This window comes from Meles meles, chromosome 5 (genome assembly GCF_922984935.1).
Source record: "Meles meles chromosome 5, mMelMel3.1 paternal haplotype, whole genome shotgun sequence".
NCBI lineage: Eukaryota > Metazoa > Chordata > Mammalia > Carnivora > Mustelidae > Meles > Meles meles.
The window spans coordinates 8,022,031-8,042,747 of NC_060070.1; the positions used below are offsets into that span (position 1 = coordinate 8,022,031).

General features: G+C 57.4%; 1 protein-coding gene across 1 annotated transcript in view; it reads right to left on the reverse strand.

The window, feature by feature from the left end:
* Nucleotides 1-7,244: 7,244 nt before the first annotated feature.
* IGF2R (insulin like growth factor 2 receptor) overlaps nt 7,245-20,717 on the reverse strand; it is a 97,110-nt gene continuing 83,637 nt past the window's right edge. Inside the window, exons 41-48 of the mRNA XM_046004396.1 lie at nt 19,966-20,102; nt 17,448-17,562; nt 16,172-16,318; nt 15,448-15,635; nt 13,218-13,404; nt 10,813-10,965; nt 9,770-9,839; nt 7,245-9,091 (exon numbers count right to left, since the gene is read on the reverse strand). Of these exons, the coding sequence (XP_045860352.1) occupies nt 8,675-9,091; nt 9,770-9,839; nt 10,813-10,965; nt 13,218-13,404; nt 15,448-15,635; nt 16,172-16,318; nt 17,448-17,562; nt 19,966-20,102 (1,414 nt within the window). The 3' untranslated portion in view covers nt 7,245-8,674. The remainder of the gene's footprint in view (nt 9,092-9,769; nt 9,840-10,812; nt 10,966-13,217; nt 13,405-15,447; nt 15,636-16,171; nt 16,319-17,447; nt 17,563-19,965; nt 20,103-20,717) is intronic.

A 20,717-nucleotide genomic window follows, 5' to 3' on the forward strand; every position in this document is an offset into this window, starting at 1 on the left:
TGCACCGGTTGGAGAGCACGCTGCTGTCCGAGCATGCTCGACCTGGAAGCCGACCAACTGGGAGCAATCCTTCACCCCTGCGGCCTGTGTCGGGCAAGGGCAGAAGGCAGGAGCGTGACCGGCCTCATGGCTTGGCTGGGAAGCAAGTCAACTAGGTAGAGGTTCGAATTCTCTGGAGTCAGAGCTCCCTCCCAGAGACGAGAGAGGGAGAGGCCCCTGGGTAACCTGCCCCCCACCCCCTGCAAGGTCTCTGCAGGGCTCCTCCAGAGAGATCACCCAGTCAAACACTTCTTTTTATAACACGCCCCCCCACTCAATCAAAGACAGCAAACTGACCCCGGACAGCAGCGGGGTCTACATCATCAGGCAGCTCACACTCCCACTCGCCTGAGGCCCCCACGCGAAGCCCCCCACCCCTGCTGTGCCCCTGGTCACAAGCACCCCTCGGCTGAGCACGGGTCCCGTTTGCTGCTGAGGGCTCTGCAGGCTGGCATCCTGTGGGAAAGGGAGCAGTGAACGAGCACAGGCCAAAGACCCAGCCATCAGCCAGGTCAACCCTCGACGGCCGGTGACAAGGGCCATCGACCACCAGTTTGGGGCTCCAACATGGGTTCTTGAACCCCTCGCAACGGCCTCTGCGGGAGGTGCTATCCCTCTCCCCACTGCACAGCTGGGAGAACAGAGGCTTAGGGAGCTAGCGGCAACTTCCCAAGTTCACGCCGTCTTTGAACTTGAACCTTGCTCTGCTCTGGAGCAACATGCCTTAATTTATTAACCCGCCCTCGTTCAGCAACTCATGCATGAGCGCTTTCGCTCCCTCGACAAAAACCTGCAGAGTCCCTCTGCGTCTCAAGCAGCTCCAGGCCCTGGGACACGGAGATGGGCAGCCCCTACCCTCCTCCGGCTCACAGTGTGATGGGGCATAGACTCACAAAGGGACGGCTCAGGCAGAGGGCTCTAGGGGAGTCCCCCAAGCCGGCCCCTTAGCCTTGCTGTGCCCCTTACCTCTACTGGGTTGACAGCATGGTGGGGCAGAGTGGGGCGGGGTGGGGGGGGCAAGCAGAAGGTGAGGAAAGGCAGGAAGGGTGTGGCGGGCAGGGAGGGGAAGGTGGCCCCCTATGACCCTGCCTCCTGGTGCTCGCCCCCTGAGACTGGCTTGTCCCCATGAAATCCCGCAAACGTGGCCAGGCTCTCGTGGGATGACATCACGTCCAGTGGAACAGCCGCCCTGCTGGGCATCCGTCCCCCCCACTGCTGGCTTTGCTGGAGCGCGTGTCCCTGTGGGGGAGTCCACAGGGACGTGGGGCGCCCCGGCTGACGGAGACCCTCGGGCCGACAGAGCAGGGACTATGTGGGCTCAGAAGCAGATCTTTCCCCAGACTGTGGAGGGTCCAGCTGCACTGTGGCCGCCCTCCTGCCCCCCAGGAACCGGAGACAAGAGAGCGTGGCCTTCCACGGCTAGTGTCGTGGCCATGTGGCTGTGTGGCAGTGCAGGGGAGAGATGCCGTGGGCTCCCGCGGCGCCACGGGCTGAACGGGGAAGCTGCCTGTGGCTTTCTGGCTGGCCGGTCCTTCAGCCTGGGACGTGGTGCGGGGGAGCCAGGCTCCCCAAACGAGCCCATTTCCCATATCCTCACCCCGACATGGGACAGCCCGCTTTCCAGAACCCCATGGGACTCCACCAACATCGTCGTCTGGTCATTTCCCGGTCAGCTCCCAGCTGCTGGCTTGTAAGACCACCTGGCACGTGGGATGCTGGGTCCAGGGGGCCATCTGGGCACCGGGCGCGACCCCAGGAGCCTCGAGGGGAGCTGCTGACAGAGGACATCAACATGCCGTCACACAGGAAATACCTTCTCCACGGCCCCATCTCTGCCCGAGGAGGACACACACAAGGACAGGTCACTCCCCCCGCACCCATGAGAGGCAGGTAGTGATGCTCCCAGGGCCAGGGGTGCCCTTGTGTTTCTGGACTCTGGGCGCTGGGAGCCAGCCTCCAGCCCAGGGCTATCCCGGGTGCTTTGGTACAAAGCAGGGACCACCTCAGGGGGTTGTGGCTCTGAAGTCCCCCTGCCTCCTGGGGCTGCTGTCGGAGGGCTGAGCGCGGGCTGGGAGGGCGGGAAGGAGGAGGGCGGAGCAAACCTCCCCCAGGGCAGGACCTCCCGTGCTCCCAGCTGAAAGGCAGTTCCTCCTACTGGCGTGAGATCCGAGGGAGTGTGTCCAGGTCTCTGCCCCGGTTCCTGGCACAGAACTTCTGAAACTCTTGTCATTTCCTGGGTGACAGGAGTGTCCTTTGTTCTAATGAGGTGGCTCCAGATGGCTCCTGGATGGTTCCTGATCACAGGACTGACCACGCCATGCACAGAAGCTTGAACTTTCAGGCCATCCCTGTTCTCTCCAGGAGGAGGAAGGGCTGAAGACGGAGCTCACGGTCCCGTCAGGCCTGCACGATGAAGCCTCTCGAAGAACCCCAAGAGAGCAGGGTCTGGAGAGTGGCCTGGCTGGTGAACACGCCCACACGGGAAGGAGGGTGCGCCCCAGCCCCACGGCCGCAGACGCTCCTGGGCCTGGGAGCCTCCCGGTCCTGGCCCCGCCTACCTCCTGGTCTGGCACTTCTGCTGTCCCTTTGTCACATCCTTCCGTAAACAGGTCAATCTAAGTGTGTCCCTGAGTCCTGCAAGCGGGTTGGCAAACCGGCGGGGAACAGGTCATAGAACCCCGATTTGCGTCCAAGTCGGACAGAATTATGGGTCACCTGGGGACCGGCGATTTGCAACTGGCATCTGAGGTGGGGGACAGTCCGTGGAATAGAGCCCTTCCTCTCGGGGGATGGATGCTGGGGGGGAGGGGAAATCCCACACGTTTGGTGACCAGAAGCGAAATGTCCTGGCTGAGTAGCAAGGGAGACACACAGGAGAGGGGAGAGCTGGGTTTTCCCACCACAGGAAGAAAAACAAGTGGCTTTTTGTAACACAAACGCACTGGCTCCCCTCACACACGTCTTCTGCCCGGGAAAAAGCCGGAGCAAAGGGCCTGCTTTCAACACATCCTGCAGCGGAAGCAAGGCCCCTCCCCGTCCCCACCTCCCCAGCGTCCACTCTCAGGGGAGAAAGCAGCCTCCCTCGGTCTGGGCAGGGGCCTGGCACGCCCTCTCTTGCTCAGACCAGGCCCCTCCCTGTCCCATCTCCCAGTACCCTGTTCAGGTGCATGGAGCGGAGGCCAGGGACCTCTCAGGGATCAGAATTAGAATGGGGAGGAGAAGCAACAGAGGACCACAACCCACCACCGTGCCGCCCGCCCCAGCCCTGGGTTTGTAGGGTCCCTCTCTGTGCTGCCAGGAAGGGACCACCATGTCCTCTCCTCACAGCCTTCCACTCCCAGCACCTTCTCCCAGACAGCACCTTTCTTTTAAGGGCCTTAAGGGACAGTTCAAGTGCACTGAAGAGTATGGAAACCGCCAGAAATGAGGAACCAGCATGGGAGCCTCGGGGAGGCTCGACTGCGTCATCAAAGGCGTTGGCTTCCTCAGTGACCGCAGGCTCCTCCCCGATGTCAGGGCCCCTCTGATGACGCTGCTTTCCCCACGCCAAACCAACTGACGCAGGAGGCTGCCAGCAGGATGCTGTGCCCCAGGGCTCAGCCAGACGGCCAGACGGAGGAGCCTCCTGTCTCCACCTTCCCCCTCCAGACACTGGGACATCCTGACCCAGTGGCCCGTGTGTGCCTGGCGTGCCCATGACCATCTTCTCGTCTCCATCTGTCCCACACACATATCAAATGGGAGCCACCGAACATATTCCTTCTTACTCTCCTGCCTCCAGAGCCCTGAGGACCGAGTGTTCACGGGTGTGACCCGCCGGCTGTGGTCCCGGAAGCACGGACTGGTCAGCACAGGTGAGGGGGTTAGGAGCCAAGGCCATCTGCTGGACTCAGTTCTCAGCTCTGTTCCCAACTGGGTGCCGGCAGCCCAGTCCCAGAAGCCTGCACCCATGTCTTCAAGGTATCTGGGTCCAAGCCTGGTCCCCGAGAACCCGCTTGGCTCTCAGTGACCACCCACCCTATCCCACAAAGGAGCCCACAAAACCACCCGTACATTCACTCATTCATTCTCCACTGGGCACAGAGTCCATCACAAGTCCTGGGGGGTGTGGGGGGGAGCAAGGCCTCAGCCCTAGACACAGCCACGGGTCCTTCTGGGCCTGATGGCTGCCTGGCCCCTCTAGGAGCACGACAGGGCCTCGGATCCTGGATTATGTAATGAAGCAGTCAGGCCAGGCGGGAAGGTATTATGTCCCAGTCCTGAAGGCGGGAGCTCCAGAACCAAGGTAGGATTGCTTCCTTCCCAGCGCCGTGAGGGGAGGGTGTGTTCCAGGCCTCTGTCCCCGGCTTGTGGAAGGCCGTCTCCTCCCTGTGTCTTCACATCCTCTTTCTGGGCACGTCTGTCTCTCTCCAAATTTTTCCTTTTTTCCCCCCAGTCCTAGTGGATCAGGGCCCACTGACCTCACTTTAACTTGAGGACTTCTGCAAAGATCATCTAAGGTCACATCCTGAGGTGTGAGGGCTTAGCATTCCACACGTGAACTTGGGGGGACACGATTCAACCCCTGCCAACATCGACTCGCTGCTCGCATGCGTGGAGAAGAGAAGGGCATGCCAGGATCCACAGAGCCCCCATCAACATCAGCGCCACGGTCAGCGGCTTGAGAACCGGGCCCGAATGGGGGAGAGGTGTTGCGGGGGCACAGACGACAGGGGCTTCCTCGGGGAGAGCAGGTTCCGAGACAGGGCACAGCTCTTGGGCCCTCTGTGTCTATCAGACGGCACCCCCGAGCCTGTTCCCTGTGACCCCCCTCAAAACAACAGAATTGTGGTCCACGGTGACAGCATTTCTCGGGGGTCTGGCCACAGGCCACCAGGCTCCCCCAGGGGACACTGACAAACACTTAGAAAGCCCTGCATACCATACCCTTTCTTGGAGACTCACTGGCCACATCCTTTATTGTAATTTCAACCGGCCCTCCTTTTAAAGACTCTAGAGGTCTCGTGCAAGAAAGGCTCTAATTAGGACCCTCCAAACTGACTTGGGCACAGGCCCTTTCCAGGTTTTGTAGAACACAGACTAAAATCATACGGAACAAGGGTTCCACGGGGCACACTTTGGGAAACACCACTCCATGATGACAAAACTTCCTCGTTGAAGTATGATTTTGTCCCACCTGAGGTCTTTGTCCCATGCTTCCTGAACAAGAGTGGTAAGGCCACGAGATGGGGCAGGGCACAACAGGGATCCTCCAGGGGCTGGGCGGGGGAGGGGCAACCCATGGGGACAGCGGCCTGTCAAGGTGTCAGACCCCAAGCAGGGTGAGGAGGGCAACCTCCTGTGTCAAGGCCATGGAAGTACAAAGAAGACAGAGGAACTCTCTGGGCTGGAATAAACTAAAAAGAGCAACTGAGAAGGAAAGAAGTTCCTTGTCCTATTTGTTCAAAATTTCTGTATGTCCTGATTATCTCAAAATTAAAGAAAAAAAAAGTCTGCAGCCAAAGGTCCCAAGGTTTGCTGGGACATGGCCCTTGGCTTCTACCAGGGCTTTCTGGGGCACCGCACCCCACGGTGTGTCCAGCTACGCACCCCACACGGCCAGCTCCCCAAAACCATTTCCTCCAGGATGGTGCTGAGAGCAGCCATCAGGTCACCCCACACAGTGGGGTGCATAGACGGGGGCCCCCGGTTTTGCCCTGTCCAGGGGTGAAGACCAACTGCACCATGTGTTCAGTCTGGTTTTCCTCTAACACAGCATCAAAACATAATATTAGAAATAATCCTTCACTGAATTTGGTTTGCAAACTGGTCAGCACACAACAGAGACTAAGAGGTGAAGAAGCAGGAGAAACAAGTCACAAGTTTTGCTTTGCTCTTTCGCTCCATCTTCTTGATTTTTTATATTTATTTGACACAGAGAGACAGCACAAGCAGGGGGAGCTGAGGTAGAGGGAGGGGGGAAGCAAGCTCCCCACTGAACAGGGAGTCTGAGGGGGGGCCCTGATCGCACGACTCTGGGATCATGATCTCAGCCAAAGGCAGATGCTTAATGGACTGAGCCCCCCAGGTACCCCATTTCCCTCCATCTTTAAGAAAAGTCTTTATTCAGTTCCTTCCAAGCTGAGAGGCTCTCCAGGGTGTACAGGGCCACAGGGCGGCTCACACAGCCAACCGGGTGTTAGCGCACATCCGGTCCTTTCTGCTACAACCCTGCCCTTCCACACTTTCACAGGTCTTCGGCGCAGGTGCACACGGCTCACTGGGACTTCAGGAGACACCTCGAGTCCCGGCCCACTCCAGCCTTACCTCCCCGCCGCCTGGATCGCCGTCCCCGCCTGAGCCTGGACAGGTGCATGGATAGTCCAGCCAGGCGGCCAGCCCCGCGCCCACAGCACCCAACCTGTGGCTCTCTGCCAGCATCCCTCGCTCACCACATGCTCCCTGGACACACAGCAAGGCTAGTTCAAGGGAAGGCTAACCCCAAGTCAGTGAAGTCCAGCTGGAGAAGCCGTGTGAGCGCACCTAAGTCATGGGTGTTCTTCAGAAGTGGTGACGGGAGTTTCTTTAAATCTCACCTTGTCCACACCACCTGCCCCCAATATGCTCAGTACTCCCTCATGACCTGAGCCCCCAAAAGAGACTTAGTTAAGTCCTCCAGGCCCATCAGTGCACTCACATGAAGGACTGCATTATTCCACGAGGTTGTTTTAAATGCCCAGGCGGCAGTCAGCCGCCTCGTGTGCACTGTGCAATTTTAGCGGTTGGCGTAGAACTGGTTTCGATTGGTTTTAAGTGTTCTAGTGAGAGCAGATTTCCACTGTATTATGGATTTCCTTGACACACACTTGCCTACACTGTGCTTACCTCCCCCCAACTCTACCTCTCTGCTGCTCTTGGACAGTTTCCAACAAAAGGGCGTCAGAAAGTTGCTTCAAGAGGGTTGTGCTCTTACCAAAAAAACCACTTCTCTGAAAACACCTGCTGCCAGGGCACATTTTCCTAAAACTACCTGTAGCAACAGCTGGCGAGGACAGTGAGGTCTTGAGAGCCCAGGGCAGCGACGGTCGAGGTCCAAAGACAGCGAGCCCGCACCACCAAAACCCAAACCCAGACCTCTTCGGGAACATCACAGAACACAAGGGCAGACTGGGCATTGGGCTCGCCAACATTTTGCCATCGAGGGGGAAAAAGCAGTAACACCCGACTAATAATTTATCTTTTATTGAAATTGTTGAATACTTTATATTACAGTAAATTTGATTGAAAAAAAAATGAGGAAAGAAATCAATTTTAAAAAATACACTCATGTTTGAAATCAAATTAGCCAGCCAAACCGAGTACAAACCAAGGGTAGCTTGCTTTTCAGTACATGAATACCACTGAGTCTATATACAATTCTATAATTCGAGAAAAGTCATTCGTTAAACACTTCAAGAAAGGTGCCAACAGCCAGGGAAGGACAGTGCTCCTGCCCTCCTGTCCTGCAGCACTGAGAGGCCGACGCAGCACCCCCAGAGCAGGAATCCCAAGTGCAATGCTAGGGCGAGATGCTGGCCCATCGGCTTTCATGCAATTTCCATGAAGTCACGCACTGTGCAAATTAAGGCTTCTTATAGGTCGAATGGTTGATAAACACTTTTTTTTTTTTTCTTAAAAAAATAAGCACAGTAAAGGTGGTATCATGAGAACCTGAAGAGGTGAGACCTATATCCCAAATCTGGAAAAAAGTTATTTTCTCTGACATCTCAACTCCATCCTCACACACACACAAAAATAATCAATCTTTGGGTGGGTTGTTTGAATTCACCAGCCGGCGAAAGAAATACTGATACATGTGCCCTGTGCACCTAGGATTGAGGATGTCATGCAAAAAGCTGCAGCCGTTACTGACTAAAGGCAGAGAACAGGCGAACCCTCCAAAGCCCAGGCACTCGGGGAGCCCCACGCGCGTGTGGGCACACACGTGCATGCTCCCCTCAGAATCAGGAAGCAAAAAGGAAGGAGAGAATGGAGCGTTCTAACTTAGAGGCTACATTATTGACCAGCTCAAAATCTCCTACAGAACCTTCCTAGCACACCGACAGCTCCTCCTCCGGACAACGGGTGAACCACGACGGTACCCCAGCCGGCAGGAAAAAGACTGTTGGGTTGTTTTTTTTTTCTTTTGGTTTTTTTTTTTTCTTTTTTTTTTTTTCGTTTTTTTTTTTTTCCTTTTTTGCAAACCTGAGTAATTGTCAAAGTCAATAAATAGGAGGAGAGAATTAAATGCTAAAATATAATGGTCAAAACCCTACAGGGCCTAAAGCAGCAAGGGTTTTTCGCAAATACACAGCCCTCGGTTCCAAGACGCGTGTGGCCCAGGCACATAGTATGGCGTGCACAGCTGCCACGCTTTTCTGTGAGGGCTGGGGACAAAACCCAGGGCCCCGGCTCTGCCCCCAGTGACGGGAGCAGAGCCTTGTACCAAGGACTGTAAACCTGACCTCCTCACTCTCTCCCCCATCACAAAAACTCTTCCCTTTTGAAACAGTTTTTGTTAAAGGCAAAAATGATAGAAGCATCATCGAGCTGAAGTCTTATTTGGTTGGAGGTGCCTGGCGACACCGGACCCACGTCTCCCGGAGGCCCCGGGAGACTAGATGTGTAAGAGGTCCTCGTCGCTGTCGTCATGGAAGGACGCCAGGCTGCCGGAGTTCACGGTCTTGGGCGGCGCAGGCCTGGGCTTCCCTCTGCGGGCCCGGTCCCCTCTCGCCAGCACCCCTGCACCCTCGGCGCTCTCCCGAAGCCCGCTCCTCTGCGGGACTCTCCCGTGCGGCACACCCGCGGCCCCAGTCCCTCTGCCCGAGTGCACCTTCACCTCTGGGATGGTCAGAACCTCATCCTCACTGTCCTGCTCATCCCCATGCAGGGAGGTAAGGGCTTCGGCCTTCACAGACTTCGTGGTAATGTGGCCGTTTTCCTGTCCTTCCTTCCCGGGCCTTGGGGTCGGCACCTGGATCTCTTCCATCAACCACTCCGTTTCATTCTCATCCGCCTCCTCCTCCTTGTTCACCTGCCAGAGACAAAGCAGGACCCTGGAGCCCAGCTGAGGCCCCGCTGCGTTCTTCTGTGGCCCTCCCTTCCACGGCCTACCCCGGCGTCGGGGACGCCCTCCTCTGCCCACTGCAGTCCCCACGTTCCCAGGCTCCCCACGAGGAGAGGGAGGGAGGGCTGGCGACTGTCAGCTCCCGCAGAGACCCCGCCGAGGCAGACAGGGTCACCACGGGCAGGAAAGCTGCCTCGACCCAAGCCAGGTGTCGGCGGGGGTGGGGGGGGATGGACGGAAGGGGCCGAGCCCGAAGAGAAGCCACAGGAGGGACATGACTGTGTCTGAGATCAGTCTTTTAGGAAGCGGTTTGGCAGGAGTATCACGAGCCACGAGCCTTTAGGCAAATAATGCCCATTTTGGGGAAAGTTATCTGAAAGCATCCATCCAAATGGCAGATGGCAGGAAAATTTTCACTTTTTTTTATTTTTTTTGAATAACCAACAAAGCAGAAGCAACTGAAGCTGTAACCACAACGAGAAAAACTTGAAGGAAAAAAGGACAAACAGGGGGTTTGGGTTAAAAACAATGGATGATGTTTTCCCTCTCGTAGGACAACCGCCGAAGAAGGCATTTTCCTTGTCACCGACTGATGTCAGCGCCGCCGGCCAGCTGCACACGGGGGCGGGGAAGGCGGGACGTTACCTTCGAGTACTTGTAGGACACGTTGGCGCTCCTCCGGCAGCAGCTGGTCAGCCGGCTCACCACCAGTTCCCTGGAGGGCAAGCACAGTCGCTGCAGGGCGGAAGCGGCAGGGCCGGTCCCCCTCGCCCAGCCCCGGCCCCTCGCGTGCCCGACAGAGAAGCCGGCAGCCCAGCGACGCAGCCCTCCACGGCACGGGCCCACTTAGCCCACAGCAGTGGGGCCATAACCCAGTTCAGTGAAAAGAATACTCTGGAATCGGACACAAGTAGATCTGAACCCTGCTGTACCTCCTAGTAGTCTAGCAAGGGCAAGTTACCTAATATTTGTGCTTTTCCGCTGACCCGTGTTGACTATGAAACGGCCACATATTGCGGCCACCCCGGGCTGCACTGAGATTGTGTGTGCCAAACGACGAACCCAAGACCAGCTCATACCCAGCCCTCTGCCCTCTTTGATCCCCTGCCAGCCTCGCCGGGGTGGGACGGCTGCACTCGGGACTCCGGACGCCAGCCCTTACTCGCAGGGGATGGTCACACCACAGGGCTCTTGGGCTCTGGGCTTCACCTGTGCATGACATGGCAATCTCCTGGGGGGACAGCCACACATGGGGATGAGCCCTTTTACCCAGGAAAGGTGAGCCGAGAGGATGGCATCACACATGGCACGCATCTCACAAATGCTCACTTTGGCAGGGGGAGGAGGAGGAGGCAGACCGTGCAGCGGGCTCAGCTGAGCAGGACACAGTGTGCTCATAAAAGGTGTTCATCTTCTGTCTATCTCTGGACACAACCAGAGACCAACGTCCTAGAAAGCGGCGGGGGCCAGGCTGAGCACCTGCTCCGTGACGGGAGCACCAGAGCCCGACTCATGCGCCTGGGACGGGCTCCACGGCGCCGGTCCCACGGAACGCCTCGTCATAGGAACGTAGCCATTTACAAAATGAAACTTCAGAGACCGCATCCACAGTGTCAACACACACAAACACACGCACAGGCCCAGATCCCAGGACAGCCCCTCGCCCCGCACCGCCTCCCTCTCCTCACCTCCTCTCCTTCTTGTAGAGCAGCAGCGTCAGCAGGCAGCCCGTGAGCGCCACCAGCAGCAGGCTGAGGACCGCCCCGACGGCCTGGCTTCGCTCCGACAGTCCCTTGTGCTCCGGCGTGTCCTCGCCCGTACCGTCACCATCGAGGCCCACCCTGAAAGCAAGCCACATCATCTGGGGGCAAGCCACCCAGCGACAACCCTCGCGGCCCCCGAGCCAGGATGCAGACGGCGGCAGCGGCAGAGTCCCCGGACAGCGACGTCAGACAGGACGTCAGACAGGACGTTAGGACATCAGACAGGAGGTCAGACAGGAGGTCAGACAGGACGTCAGACAGGACGTCAGACAGGACGTCAGACAGGACGTCAGACAGGAGCCCAGCACATGGGTGGACGGCACCGCCGGGCACTCAGCACACAGTGGCGACAGAGGACCACAGCCAGAGTCCTGGCTCATCCCACCAGACAACTGTCAGGGCACAGAGGCACCTGTGAAGTGGAGGAGAGGGACGAGGGGCCCCAGTGGTCTCCCAGGACCCACAGCCCTCCTCTCTGGGAACAAACAGTGACCGCCTGCTGCCCGGAGAAGGCCTCTCCCTCCCTGCATCTCGGCTGGGGACGCAGTGTCCGCACCGCGGGGATTGAGGGTCCCCACCCAGGACAGCGCAGGGCGCGGCACCGTCTATCCAGGCTGCTCGTCCCGGGAGACAGGGCTAGGGACGAATACACCAGCTCTTCCACCAGCTAAGACTGGTCCAGGACCTTAACCAACGGAAGTGGTAGAAATGAACTAATATAAAACCAGAAGCACCAGGACGGACTTCCCTTTCCATTCAGAGAACCAGGCGTCTGTGGACTGACCCGACACTCCTGGTCCTGCGGGCACTCATGGCGGCGACAGAAGCCCTGGGGGCAATTCTTGCCCCCACCTGCCCCCACCCCCCCAAGAAGGCAGAGAGGAACATGACGGGACCCTCTGGGCTGCTCAGGAGGAACGAGGGCACCGCGACAGGCCACACGAGCAGTGAACTGGGGGCTACAGATGCTACAGACTCAGAAAACCCCTCGGTCCGAGCTGGGTCAGAGGGCAGCCGACGGCCCGACCACGTACGGATAACCACAGGGATCAGGGTTCAGCCGGAGCCAAGTCAGCTGCTCCCGATCCACAGGGAGGAGGAGCCCCGTGTTCCCCTTCACCATCTGCTTGGGCGGGGACAGCCCCGCGGCCCCACGGGTGCTCTGGCGGGGGAGGCGCTCGGCCTCACTCGCTTCCACGTGTGCCCTCGTTTCTAGTTCTGGGCGCTCCTGGGAGCCAGGAGTTACGCGGAAGTGTGTTCCAGTGTCCCCGTGTGCCTCTATCTTTCAGTCACTTTCTCGCTCCTGGGTCGTAACTGCACCGTGTTGTTTACACAGCACCGCCACTTAGAAACTGGCCAACACTGGTCTTACGTCCACGTTCCTGGAAAACGCAGGACAAAGCGGACTCTTTTTAAAAGCGAAAGCTGACCGGAGGTTGGACAGAGGGGATCCGGAACGCCCCCCGCTGTCCCTAGCTCCGGCTGCAGAGAAACCCTCCTCCAGGACACAAGGCAGACAACTACGAGGCAAGAACTCTCCTTCCTGATCTTAGTCTCAGCACAGACAACAGCAGCCTCCGGGGAGAAGCTGCCGCGGATGAAACAGGGAGAAACAAACCCACGAGGAAAGCACCATGGAACAGCGTGTCTACATGGGGGCCTCCAAACGTGGCCGTGGACCGGGCGGAGGAACAAAGGCCGTGGGGCCCGAGAAGAGGTGGGTTCCCCGAGGCCGCACAGAAGCCCCGACCACCCTTCCCTCCCTGGGAGTCCTCGGCACCCAAACACACACTTCCCACGAGAACCTGGCATACGGCTGATTTTCAAAATCCGTAGGACAAGTTCTCATTGCTTCAAACATGGACAACACTTTGTTCAAGCTAAAGGAACATTTACCCCATGACAATCGGCACCAGAGCACACGGAAAAACGTGTCGGGACACAGAGGAGACACAGCGACCGCCTCCCGCGAGCCAGTGAGGACAACTGTCGGCCCGGGGCAGGCCGGAAAGAACGAGCGGGCGCTGCGGCCTCGTGTGTGCTTGTAGGCGGACGCCGACGCCCTGGGAGGGGCGGACGGTGGCTGTGGGGGTGCCAGGAAGGACAAGACCTGGAGAGCCACTGAAGCGGGGTCCTGGCTACGTGGGTCTGTGTCTCCGGCTCCCAGACACGCCGGAATATTCCCACGGACAGCACTGGGAGTGGAGAACTCACACCACCAGGGCTCGGGCTGCATCTGAGTGAGCCGGCTGGGGTACAGCGAGGACGTGCACGTCCCAAGGGCAAAGTGACCGAGGAGGCTCCCACCCACGCCAGGACAACGTACTCACCCGAGAGGACACACAGCAGAGGTGTACCAGGAGAAGAGGTACTGGCAGTCGGCGGTCTCGTGGCTGAACTCGGGGATCCCATCCTTCACCGAAGGGTCACAGTGGAAGAAGATGGTGGAAGACACAGACTTCGTCTTATCCTTTCCACACTTAGAGGACGAGGCAAACACCACGTCTAGATCACCATCTGTCAGAAAAGACACAACACAGGCAACGTTACCATCAATATTTTAATAAAGGCCCGACTTCACCTTTCCACGGCCTGCAAAAAGTTTGCAGGGACTTAAAATCAGAGATAAAGGTCCATCTTCAAGAGTCTCACATGTGCGCTTTCTCACAGGCCTCCCGACACACATTACGGAGCCCCTGCCTCTCGTCAGGGAGCAGGAAAGACTTAACCTTGCTCCAGAGAGATCAGGCTCTGTCCTCAGCGAGCGGGATTCAGAACAGGGGCTGGCCACGAAGTATCAGCACTTCTGGAGATGGAAATGGACCCAGGGGCAACCAGCCGGCCAACCTACTGGACAAGCCTCCACACAGAGCCCGGGACGCTGGGGACCAGTGAACTTCCCTGACTGGAGAGAGCCCATGCGCCCTGTCACACACCAGCGCTGGGAACAGCACCCATCCTCTCGCCACAGCGGGAGGACGATGGAAGCATCCGGCTCCCTTCCGGACGCGACCCTAGCTGCCTCTTCCTGTGGCCAGTTTCCATCCTTAACCGTGACTGTAACAGGTCAAATGAGTCCTGAGTCCTGCAGATGATCAGACCTCAGGGCAGTGACGGAAGCGCCCCGAAGCCCCCAGCTGGTGTCGGAAAGGAGCGAGCCACGGGCAGATGCTGCCCTCTCCGAAGTCTGCAGGTGGCTCGACGTGCACCGTCCGCCACTGCTGTGGGCCAGGGTGTTTAGTGCGTGAGGCAGCCACGTCCGTGAATGGAAAGGAGCCCAGAGCCCCAGGCTCTGCAGGCCGGGGTCGAGAGGGCCCCACGAGTTCATGCTCATAACCAGCAGAGGCATGACCTGAACGGAACGCCCCAGCAGGCCGGCATGTGGGCGCACGTCCCCACGCTGACGGGCAGCCGACGGCAGCTCTGAATCGCAGCAAGATGGGGCTCCGGGCTTCCTACTCTGGCCCTCTGGAATGAGCGGAGACTCGGGAAGAGATTTAAACTGCATTTCTTTATGAAATGCAAAAGGCAGTCTTTAAACTGATTTTCTAACGTTGGTGAACACTGAAAGTGCAAAGGGCTGAAAGGGGTTCTAGGAACGACAAATAAATAATTGCACATGGAGACGTGACCCAAGTTCATCAAACTCAGAATTACTAGAAAGGAACAGAGAACCACGGGAGTTTACGCCATGATGTGAAATCAAGACAGCGCATCAGGCTGACCTAGCGGGTCCATCTGCTGGACCCGCAGGGCAAGGCCACGTGCAGGGACAGTGGCGCTCAGCGTCTGTGCGTGGACACACGGACGTCTGGGCTCCTACCACTGGGGGAGAAGCTGCTTCTCCTCTCGGGGAATCTCTTAGGAGCTCTTTTTACAACAGAGTCAGCTGGGTTTTTTAACACACCTAACTTTGTAAAGGGTTCTCCCCTTTCTCTTCATCCTTCTGACAAATGTAACACGTCTCACTCTTCCATAGTAACATCTAAAGTTGCCCAGTAAAGAAGCAACACGACAAAACCAAACTGAAGGCAATTCTTGGACACACACGCTTTATCCTTCTGCCTTCACCCCACCTCACAACCTTGGCTTGAGACCAAGTTTTCGGTTTTCAGGCGCCTATCCGTGAACTGAGGTGACTTTTTCCTGCAGCGAAATGCTCATCTTACATGTACTGTTGAATCGTTCTGGTGACTGCGTGGCAGGACACAAACCCAGACCAGGCTTCTGCTTTCAAACTGGGGATTTCGATGGAAGGGAGTTTCATGAAATTTCTTAAAGTCCCTCCTTTGAAGAAGCTGAGCATGAGGGGCGCCTGGGTGGCTCAGTGGGTTAAGCCGCTGCCTTCGGCTCAGGTCATGATCTCAGGTCCTGGGATCGAGTCCCGCATCGGGCTCTCTGCTCGGCAGGGAGCCTGCTTCCCTCTCTCTCTCTCTGCCTGCCTCTCTATCTACCTGTGATCTCTCTCTGTCAAATAAATAAATAAAAAAAATCTTAAAAAAAAATAAAAAAATAAAAAAAAAAGAAGCTGAGCATGGAACATTGATGGAAAGCAATTACCTTGAATGTAGTATTTGGTTTTGTCAGAAGTTCCAACTTTCCTACTGAAGTGCTGGTCGTTTGGTTTAACCTGGCATATGTTGGCACCTGAGCACGCAGGATTTCTGGAGCTTGTGATGGAGGAAAGCTGGATTTCATACAGGTACTTGTCCCCATTTGTTCTCATGTCCCCAGAGGCACTGAATAGCCTGAAGAGACAAAAGGATGGCAGTGACTCCAGTCCCTCCGGAACCCACTTCTGATAGACCCAAACAGCCGGGCACAAGTGCGGGGCTGCAGGCCACGGCCCTTCCCTGGCTCGGCCAGCCTTGGAGCCTGCGAAGACACCCAAAGGTGCCAACTTCCACCCCATCCTCTTCCTGCCTCCCGGCCTGCGCTCTGAGCAGCATCCCGCACTGTGCCCACCTCAGCCCGCCCCGGGCACGGCCGGCAGCTTTGGCCTGTCCCTGAGGTCAGGTGGCCAACCCCTGGGATTATCGGAAGGGAAGGAGGAGGAGCGACTTTATTTTTATTCTTGCTAGAATTCGCCATCTTTGGTGTTAAAACTTAATAGTTGAGTAATGCTTTCCCTTGGCTGAAGCAAAATACGACAGCTACCTAGAAACAGTAACCAACACACTCTGCCTATTTACCCTGCAGCTCCCCCCGCCACGGGGGAAAGATCTAAATTGCTGCTTTAATTCTGAATACACTCCAGCGCGCAAAAGGAAAATGTTCCACTTACTTAAAATAAATATCTCCAAGGCTGAAGCTCTTGCCATTTACAGGGTTGGTGATGGTGCCGTTCACCATCTGCACCTCCTGGGGCTTCACGGCGCAGGCGGCCCGAGAGTCCCAGCTGAAGTAGTAAGTGCAGCTATCGATGTCGAACCTGGGGAGCGAGCGAGGACCGCGGTCACGCCCAGCCACACGCAGCTGCTCGCGCCTGCAAGACTGGCTTCCAGGGCTCCAAGCGGCCCTGAGGCCCGGGTCCCCATGGAAGCCCCCCACCCTCCCCATCCCCATAGGAGGCACCGGCAGCTCTGGGCTGGAATGGCTGTTACCGACTTTTCTCAACAGCGTCACCGGGAAGGTGATGACCCAGCACATTGGCAATGTGAAAAAGCAGGCAACTATTTAACAGTTTTGTTTTGTTTTGTTTCATAAGAAAAGAAACAGCGTGGCTTCGTGCCCAGGTGGCTCAGTTGGTTAAGCATCAGCCTTCGGCTCAGTTGGGGTCCCGGGATCAAGCCCCCTGTCAGGCTCTCTGCTCAGGGGAGAGCGCTGCTTCTCCCTGCCCCCATCCCATTCTCTCTCAGAAAAATAAATATTAAAAAAAAAAAAAAAAAGGAAAGAAACAGTGCAACATCTGAAAGTTGGAAAAACTTGATCCCAAAGTTTTGAACTTTATTTTACAAGCTTTTCCGACTCCTACATTGATTGAAATCCTAGGACAATTCCCGGGTCTCCCCCGAAATTCCAGCCCCGCTTCTGAAAGAATCACTGGGAAAGAATCACTGGGAAACAGCAGCTCGTGTGCTCCCTCTGTTGGCTGAACTGCTCCTAGCACTAGATGCACAGTTGCCTGGAAAATTCTAGGGTGTCCATGAGCACCCCAGGTACCAGCCCCACCTGCGTGGGGGTCTCAGGCCGCTTGAACAGCTGGCCTGCGTGGCACCAACCACTGCTCCTTTGGTTCTACGACGATGCTGAAGGCGGAGGCCAGTGAAAGATCACTTTACATGTCGCTTTGGTCAAGTGACCCTGTGTCCCCGCCCCTTTTCCAGGAAATCCCTCCCTGTGCCCAGCAGCCCTGTACCCCCCCCCCCCCAGCAGGACAATTAACAGCCCCAGCCCCTCCCCAGGCCCCAAGTCTCAGTGGCTGCACAAACACCCTCTCCCTGCGCACAGGTCTGCACGCCCGCCCGCCGCACACCGGCAAGTGAAAACCAGGGGCAGAGGCGGGGTGAGCTCTCGGGCCACACGCTCCTCAGCGCCCCCTGCAGGCCCGACCGGCTCACCTCATGAACGACGGTCTGCCCACGGTCTTCGCACAGGTCAGCTCTATGACGGCAGACGCCGTCTTATTCTCCCCACACGGATGACCTTTCGAGTAAGTTACGATGACTTTGTCATCTGAAACATACAGAGGATAGAAGTGACGTAATTTCTGGTTATAAAAAGCTTCGGCGTCAGGAATCAGCATCTATGTTAAAGGCCAAGACAGAACAAATGTTTGGCTCTCTCACAACTGCTACGTCTGCGCTCTTGGGTCCACACCACGGCCAAGCTGGGTGACCGCTTGGGTCTGCACCTCACCTGGCAGGACTGGGGAAGACCTGGGTTCACACCCTGTCCCCTTTCCTGCACTCGCAGCCTGACTCTGGCCTGCGGAACATGTCTCCTCGCCTGCCTGCGAGGAACACGGCCCGCAGTGTCTGCCACGTGCCCAGCACGGCGGGCACATAGAGAAGAGCCTGGCTCGGCGGCAGCTGTCGCAGCTGCTCCAGTTCTGTAGGATTCTAGGGTCCCTGTAGATGCTGTTCCAACACACCCCCACTCCAGGGAACCCTGAGAGTCACGGGCCAGGGGCTAGACCTCCCAACTACAAAGAGAGAAACCAGAAGCAAAACAGCTGGTTTTCTCAGGCATCCCGGCTCTGCGTCCAACTCTCCCACTTCTGAAAACATCACAGACGAGAGACCGGGGAGACCCGACATGCGGGGTCCACGAGGCACGTGGGCTCGCACGAGACCCTGCGTGACTGCCCGGTCAATGGCGCTGCTGCTTCCAGCTACCGTGGGGGGCTGCCCGGAGCCGTCCGGGGGTGCTGAGCCCAAGCTGGCTCAGGGGCACAGGGCGGGGGCCTCGGGAGCCACGCACACCCCGCAGCCCCTGACTCTCACGCCTCCGAGACACAGGCGGTAGGGGAAACACGGGCCTTGGTACCGGCTTCCCTCCTGTTCTTCCTGGGACGCAGGTCAAGGCACGGGGCACTGCTCAGCCAAAGGCCCAGGCCCTTAGCCCTGCCCAAATTCAAAGCTGTACTGGATGAATTAAATATCAGGCTCCTGTGCAAAATTTTTGAAAGAAATTGCTTTAAAGAGAAAAATCCTTAAACTGCTGCAGCACAGGAATCAAAGCAATGCCGCTCTTACCGTGGACACCCTCCACTCCCCGGCCATCAGCTCGACCTTCCCCAGCTCATTGCCCAACCGGGGGCATGGACTCTAACCCCGAGCCCACCCCCACAGTGCTGTGAGGACGGCCAGGCAGACAGCAGAGCTGCAGAGAAGGGTGACTTCCTGGAACAAAGACTCCCTCTCTCCACCCCACCTGGCTGCAGCTCTTCCCGGGCATCTGGCCCCTGGGGCCTGTCCCTGCACAGCCATCCCGTGAGGGCCGAGGAGTAAGGCCCCTGGTGTGTTGGGGACGAGGCGATCCCCGCAGGCCAAACCTTCCTTGAGGCCTTCACTCGGCAAACCTCTTCCAGCGGGCTGTGGGAAGCCGGGGGAAGGGCTGAACCAGTGTCCACACACAACCACGAGAGCAGCTGAGGGCCACCCTCGACCCTCGTCGGGAGCCAGGTGGGCAGCGGCAGTGAGCGGCGCGCTGGGAGGGCTGCCCCGGGCGACGGGACCGACGAGCTGCTCCACCATGGGGACAGTGCCTCCCTCGGAATTCCCCGTCTCCCCTCCAACAGTTCGAGCAGACTCCAGTCACGACAACGCGGGACCCCACTCTACTCCAACAAGGTAAAAGTGTTTTTCTTTATTGGTGCCCTGAACACACCCCAAGTGTTCCTAAGAAAGATCTGCCTTTTAAATGATGAAAGACAGGGGCGCCTCGGTGACTCGGTCCGGTTGTCTGACTCTATAAATTTCAGTTCAGGTCATGATCTCAGGGGCGTGAGATCAAGCCCTGTGTTGGGTGCTGCACTGGGCATGAAGCCTGCTAAAGATTTTCTCTCTCCTTCTCCCTCTCCCCATCCCGCCACACTCACTCTCGCGTGTGTGCTCACTCGCTCTCTCTCGAATCGATAATGAAAGAATCTTTCACTCAACAACCAACTACAAAATGAGTTTTTTACTAACACTATTCAAAAGAGCTTCGGTATTTTCTAAATTGTTACGACGCTACAAAAATGTACCTCTGAGTTATGTTTACCAAGTTCTTGCGTCAGCGTTCAGCCTTTCCGACTAAACGCTGGAGCGTGTGTATGCAGACTCCGGCGCTCGAGCCCGAGCTAGAGCAAGGAGCTAGAGGAACCTTAGCCACTGTGACGCTCTCGGGGTAGTTCCCCGGACAGGTGACCCCTCTGCACACACTGGCTAGGACCTGCCATCTCTAGGAACACAAAGTGTACTTACTCTAACGTTCAGGAATTCACAAAATGCTTGAGAAACAGTCATTGGGAATGGTATGTGGCAGTTTCGACGCAAGCCAGTGCTGACCCTCCTGGCCATAGGAGGATGCTCTCCGCTTCCCAACTCCCAAGCAACACCTATAATCACACACCGCAAGGACCCAGGGCCTTACCTAAGACGTCCAGCTTCTGGGTGTGAACGAGCCCCAAGACCTGGACGACACCAGATGCACTCTTTTTGCAAATGCTGGCTCTGTCAGAGCAGTCGAGAGGCCCTTTATATATTTTCTGACAGAGGTTTATGTAGTACCTGTGGAACAGCACAAAGAGACGGGGGAGGGACTGCAAGGTCCGGCAGCCATACGCACTGGGGTGCGGCTCTGGCCACCACTTTCACAAACAGGAACTGTTCTGATAACCAAGCATTCCACGCCCCCTCCGAAAGCGGCGCCGAAACAGACTTTCCAAGGAAGGTTCCGGGAGTAGTTGGTTACTAAGAAGGCAGCGTGTCACCCCGGCGGGTGGGTTGAACCCGGAGGCGGTGTAGTTTAGAAGGGCTTGTGAGCTGGGACCTGCAGCGCTCCAGTCCGAGCGAGCTGCTGACCTTAGGACTGAAGGCCTCCAAGTCCACGCCCCCGCCCCACTCTGAGGACTCCTGATCAGAGGGCCCCTGGCAGAGTCACGGAGTGGCCGCGACAGCCCCACGAGCCTCACCCCCCACACGCCCAGCCTATGGGGTCCGTGCCCAAGAGCTGAAAAAGTCAATGTCCCCCCAACACCCAGCAGCAGACAGGAGCCTCTCATGAGCACGACGCTCCGCAAGACGCACTCTGTCGCACACGGACCGCCAGCTTCTGGTTCCAAAGGCCCCTCTCCGTCCACCTCCGCCTTCACACCCAGCTCTGGGCACCAGGCCCGGCCGGCA